The sequence below is a fragment of the Physeter macrocephalus genome, chromosome 7 (assembly GCF_002837175.3).
Source record: "Physeter macrocephalus isolate SW-GA chromosome 7, ASM283717v5, whole genome shotgun sequence".
NCBI classification, from domain to species: domain Eukaryota; kingdom Metazoa; phylum Chordata; class Mammalia; order Artiodactyla; family Physeteridae; genus Physeter; species Physeter macrocephalus.
In genome coordinates this window covers 12,966,991-12,973,594 of record NC_041220.1, presented here as the reverse complement: position 1 = coordinate 12,973,594, position 6,604 = coordinate 12,966,991, and the positions used below count along the sequence as shown (strand labels likewise).

The window sequence follows — 6,604 nt, the reverse complement described above, 5'->3', positions numbered from 1 at the left end:
GGCATGTGGGATCTTCCCGGACCGGGGCACGAACCCGCGTCCCCTACATCGGCAGGCGGATTCTCAACCACTGCGCCACCAGGGAAGCCCCAACATCTCCAATTTTTCACATTCATCTGAAATTTGTGTCCACATCCAAATGCTAAAATTCACCAATTTAAATGACCTAAATCCACAGATGTCCTCTTAATAACCAAGCACAGAATTACGTTAGTACATTTCCCCTTACCCTTTTGACATCCATCTGATCACTTAATTTTACTCTGAATTTTTAATAGTACATTATTCCAACAAGTTTATTAATTAATACTGGCACAGGGCAAGGTCTACCATAACATGATAACCGGTTCATTCATTTAACCTAGTATTCCATTCTCTAATGTTGTGGCTTTGTCAATGTAAAAACTAATGTATCAGATTAAAGGTGACCTAAGTTTCATCCTCCGTTGGTCTTATAATAGGATATGCTAGAAGGAAGATCTTATCTCTTAAACAAATTAAATAAACAGGAAAATTACTACTCGATAAAAGACACTGGTTTTATATTACTACACAAATCCGATGGCACTGGTGGTAGTGGTGGTGGTAGTAGTATGTGTGTGGAGGAAATTAATTAATACATGAAACTTAATATTTTCCAAGCTAAAATTATCTGAAAACATATGTGATCCTTCACAAAAGTCAGTGGTTGACATTTTTAAAATATATTTATATTTGTGCCCATGTATTTTTTTCATAGCTCTGTGTATGTGTGTTTCATGTTACAAACATCAATCGGTTTGGGACCCTAAATATTCCATAGGTAAGCAGTTACTAATGTCTGTTTACATCAGCATTATTAAGGATATCTGAATACTATTTGGTGTCTTAGATTTTTCCACAGATAGTATTAGCTTAAGAGTATATTGCTGTTGTACTTTAAATTTGTGAAATATTTACATCACTAGATCCAGCAATCTATCTAGAGAACACAGAATGTTGATATGCCCTAGAATTAAATTCTTACAAGAGTCAGGGATAATATTTCTTTTGTTGTTGTTGTTATTTTTTTTAATTTTTTTTATATAGCAGGTTCTTATTATCTATTTTATAAATATTAGTGTATATATGTCAATCCCAATCTCCCACAGGGATAATATTTCTTTTTCTGGTTTGAAAATAAAAACCACCTGTATCTTAGCGCATCACAATCCTCATTAAATGGCTTTTTTTTTTTTTTCTGAGAATTAAAAAAAATAGTTCATGGGATTTTCAAGTAGGACTACAAAGGAACAGCTCAGAATGCAGTGACACCTAATGGCAAAGCTCTCTTTATAGGCCACAAATGTATTTTCTAATAAACATTATATTTTTAGTCAAACTAAGTACTGCTACTCACCAATACCTTATTATCTGAAATATCATGCAAATCCAATAGCAGTGCCAAATACTTCACTTTTTAATACTAAAATAATATATGCAGGTGAAGGGATACTAACCTTCTGGATTAAAAGTGTGGTTTTAAAATTACAATATCTCTTTGAAATAAAATTACAGCATGATAAACTTAGCCTTGGAGATTAGAATTAAATATAATACATCTCCCACTACTCATAAGAACCTCAGCTGGTTTCTATTGCTGGATAAGTTGAAAGTTAATGACCTTGATTTTTATTCATATTTGAATTAGAATTTACAGGAGATATTTACTGGATGTACATTTCACTTGGAGTAGAAAGCAAAGTTCCTCAGTGTAATGGCTTATTAGTCATGTCACAGTTGATATTGTTGATTAATAACACTGTCTAACTTAATGCACATCTGAATTGCACTTTAAATAACTGCATTATTGATACAGAAAGACATACCTCATAAAATATACCCTCATTTTAAATTTAGAAGCTACTTCTTAATACTTTCTAGAAGTTTACACTATATGTTATCCATAACTTAGGGAGCAAAAACTACTGTAAATAATAAAAGGATAACTTAAATCGTTGAGATATCCCATACAGTGCAGGGTCCTTGATGACCCCTGAAGGCTATCATGAACCAATGCAAATCATGTAAAGAGTTGAAAAAGAAACAATTTGACAGAAGACACAGTACAACTTCTAGAAATGCTTCTACATTCTGTATTTGATAAAACAGTCCTCAGTGTACCAGTAATGAAAACTAATGCTTTAAATTTGCCATCTATTATTGTTTATAATGTGGTGACACATCTTATTCACCCACCAATTTTGTACTTTAAACTTTCTCATAATGAAATATTCTGTGAATTGTCTTAGGCTTCTCAAACATGTCATCGTTTATGATCTCAAAGGACAAAGTATCATTTGCTTATGAGAAAAACATGAATAAGGGCTTCATTTCTATTTCCTGTTGGCATAAGGTATTTTACTATGACTGATAACAGTAAAAACATGCTAGTGATTTTTATAATATATGAAAAAGTACACTTGAGTGTTCCCTTGCAGAGATATATAACTGAGGATAGCTCATTTCAATGAGCTGGTACAGGTACAGGTACCAGATATAGAAATGAGCACACATTAAACTGTTAAAACATGAGATCCTCCGTATTAGATATGAAGCAAAACACAAACTGTGCAGTTGACTGGAAATGCCACCTAATCCCTGCTTAATTAAAGCAGTGCTCTAAACTCCCGTTGTGTTTAGGGAGTAAAGAGTGTGGGACGACTGATGTATGAAGAAAATAGCAGTCAGCGTGGCTAATCTCAAAGACTTTGGAGCTTTCGAGCTACATAAATCAGAGTGACTTTTGAATAGCCTCATGAAACACAATATCATTACCATTCCACTCACGACTTTCTGGTTCTTCCTACAGCATGAAGATCATTAGGAAACTTCTAAGCAATCAAGTAATGCGGGTCTGATGAAATTAATCAATGCACAGGCTCTAAGTAGAAGCATAATTCAAAATTGCACAGTTTTTATATGTCAAAAGACCTCTACTTGGTGAGGGGGGGGGCAAAGAAGATCACAATTGAGGTGATTCATTTCTAAATACTGTGTGTATTGCATGTGCATGTGTATTAAACAAGAATATGTAATTATCAAGTATCTTTAAAATATGATTTAACAGAAATTCAAAGTAATTACAATATTAGTGCATTTTTGACTGAAATAAATACATTTCCATTTCAGTCATTAGAGTTTAACCATTATATCTCATCAGTGTAGTGAACTAATGTGCTCAATATATATATTAGAGTTTAAAATATGTAATTGACCTTATTAAAACTACCTGCATGAAATAAAAACAAAGAGAAAGAAAAGAATGGACAAAGTTTTCAAACATATAATTTGGTTCAATACCAAAAAGATTCGATATTTAAAGAACCTACTAGAGCAGTGTCTTTTCATCTTTCAAGCTCGCCTGAACTACATATGGCAGCCACTGTCTACCTGAACACATCACATGAGGCTGTGAAAACCTTTCATTTCCGCTTATCTCCTTACATCTATAGAGTTGAAATATTCACTTTCCCTCCAGTGTCATCACTTTCATCCCTTTAGTCCTGAAATAATACATTCACCATAAGCATACTTGTCACATTAGATACTTAAATGAAGACTATCACCTCCTAAAGATAATTAATTCTCTTTTCCTATTCAACCAAGTGAGTAAACTGATCCAATGAATATTAACTGGTACTTTAAAATTTTAATATGGGCATTTGGTTTTGAATTTATTATACTTTGGCCAGGGTGGGGATGGAAGGGAAAGGGGCCTTTAACCTCTGAAGTGCACGTAAATTAGACTTGGTCATTTTTTTTTAAATTTAATTTAGGAGGTTACATTTTTCAGTATATTATAAAAGATATGAAGCATTTGAAACAACCATCAATTTGCTAGCTTCATGGCAATATTAGGTAGTCTATAAAAGAAGTTAATGCTCTTGTCTAATGTACTAATTGCAGTCAAGTCAAATTAATTGTCTGAGAAGTAACTCTTTCAGTAGTATATACATTTAATGCATACAATCAGCTTTCTAAAGAAATCTGTAATTTGTACACAGTAACTTTTGGGGGGGATCTGGTTATAAATAAGTAAGCTGTGTCACACTGACAGACAACAGAATGCCAAAGAAAAAAAATACAAGTTGTGTTCTATTTTGAAACAAATGCCCAGACTGCATTGCAAAATAGTATTCATCTAGTAGAGGACAGCAAGAGCTGTAGGTGTTTGCAAATAATGTATTCATCGTTTAGACCACAGAATAAGCAATAAAATAAGCATTTATCCACAAGCCTCCCTCCTGAGCGATGATGAGCATAAGCCAGAAACCCCTCATCATAACATGAATATAAAGGTACCATGGTAATGTATATCTGCATTCCTGCTCCAGTCGTTTACAACTGGACATAAATGTACGTCATTTCTTTAACAGGAGCACACGTCATTTCTGAACTCTATCAGAACATTACTGAGACCCTCCATGAGACAATTTCTCCCTGAAAAGTTCTGAACCCACAGACACTGTTACCCCACGCAAAACGTGACCTAGCAGACAAGCTATCTAGTGCTTAATTCACTAAACGCGTTAAGTGCAAGGTTTTCTGAATCCTGACCTCATCACCCCTTGCACAGAGATATATACGGCTCTATTGATATAAATGATAGAGAATGGCAGACGTGTTTACAAAGACAGCCTCTGAGACCGAGTGGGAGCCCCCTGGAGCTGAGGGGCTGGCCGCTGTGGACTCGCACACCAGACGCAAGCCTTTAGCTCAGGCAGGCACAAAGGCACAACCTCCACCTGCAGTAGGTTCCCCTTCCAGGACACGTGTGTGTGTGTGTGTGTGTGTGTGTGTGTGTGTGTGTGTGTGTGAGAGAGAGAGAGCGTGTGTGGGGGGGGTGTTGCGCGGGGGAGGGGCAGGGGGCGGAAAGGGGAGATGCTGCGACCCATCTGTCGCCTCAATTGCAGAGCATCAAGCCGTGTGGCCACATAAAAGTCCTGCGCCCGGAAAGATTCCCCAAGGGGGGCCTCTCCTCAGCGCAGTAACTGAACCCCGCCGGCCCGCGGACGCGAATTTCCGAAAAGGAAATCGTCGCATTAACGCAGAAAAGGCTGCAAGAGCCGGCCTCGGTTCAGCTCTCACGGATTAGCAAGTGAGAAGAGTTGGAGCCTGAAGCCGCGAGCGCTGTGCATGATAATGACGTGCAGCCCGCGCCCGCCGCGGCCAGACCCGGCCCGTCTGGGTGCCAGTAGGTAGGGCCACGAGCATCTCCAAGGCGGCTCGGCGCCCTTCCCGGACTCAGGCCGCCCGTAGCCCAAGCGCCTTTGCTCTCGGCCTTGCGCGAGGCGAGGCGAGGCGGCTGCTCGCCAGGCAGCCCACGAGGGCGGCGCGCGCGCACGTGCTCCCGCGTCTCCCGAGCGCCCGGGGCCAGTCTCGCCGCCGCGCCAGACCCGGGGAGCGCGAGCGAGGCAGCGAGGTGCGCGGCTCCCAGTCGCGAGCACGGCGCAGCCGAGAGGACAGGAATCGGAGACGGAGGCCGGGGGCTCGGCCAGCAGCCCGTCACCGTCGCACGCGCTGCGGCGAGCGCGGCCCGCTCACGTTGCAAAACCACCTGTTCGATCCGAAGGGCGCTCTCCCCCACCCCCACCTCGCACCCCAGCCCTTTTCGCCTCACAGGTGACACCTCAGTTCCCCCAAAAGGTACTTTTTTTTTTTTCCTTAATGGAGCAGATGTACATCCGGGAAAGAACATGGAAGGCAGAGTCGATGAAACTTCTTTTCCTCACACACCAGAAGCCCCCCGCGCTCCCCGGCACGCACGCACGCTGAGGTAGATGCGAGACCCCCAAGCATCCAGCCCACACTCCCCGATTCACCGCGAAACAACAGCACCAGGCAAGCTTCGGGCATCCGCATCCTTTCCGAAAGCTGCCCAAGTGTGAGGGAAGGTAGCGGGAAGGGGCAAGGAACCGAGGCCAGCGGCAAGGAGCCACACACAGGGCGGAGAGGGGGGAAGGAGAGGGGGAAGCAAAGGGGAAACATCTGCGAGCCGAAACGGTAAAAGTACCCACGGGCAGCGCCAGCCCTTCCTTACCGATGTGAATGATCGAATCCGCACTCGCCGAGTCCCAGGTTCGAGACCACCAGAAGGACAAAACCAAGAGCAAGGGGAAAACTTCCATCTCCGCCTATGCTGATTGTCTTTGAGGATGGATTTTCTTTCAATATTAAAAAAAAAAAAAAAGAAAAGTCCAAAGAGTTTGAGGTCACGATAGTTTAGCACAGCTTTTTCTTTTTCTTTTTCTTTTTTTCTTTTTGTCCCCCTCAATTCCTGTTACCAGACCAAAGCTTTTATAATCGTCGCTGAGGAAGGCAGAGCGAATAAGAGAAAGAGCCCAGCCTGAGGAAACCTCCTTAGCAAAGCCGTGTCACTTGGAGGGGAATTTTGGCATCGCCAGAGTTGTTTGCAGTTTGGCTTTTTAAAAATGTATCCAGCCTCGCTGCTCTCGGGCAGGGGGAGAGGCTGGAGCTCAGACCATCCCCATCCGTGCGCCGGGGCCGTGGGTCTCCGGTCCCAGCTCCGCCGCAACTTCCAACATACCACCCCCCCCTCCTCTCCGCTCACGCCGGATGTTCC

General features: G+C 41.8%; 1 protein-coding gene across 2 annotated transcripts in view; it reads right to left on the bottom strand.

Moving 5' to 3' along the window:
- Positions 1-6,149, bottom strand: part of GRID2 (glutamate ionotropic receptor delta type subunit 2) — a 1,406,179-nt gene extending 1,400,030 nt beyond the window's left edge. For both annotated transcript variants that reach the window (XM_024126697.2, XM_024126698.2), the window contains exon 1: positions 6,062-6,149. In XM_024126697.2, the coding sequence (XP_023982465.1) occupies positions 6,062-6,149 (88 nt within the window). The remainder of the gene's footprint in view (positions 1-6,061) is intronic.
- Positions 6,150-6,604: the final 455 nt, after the last annotated feature.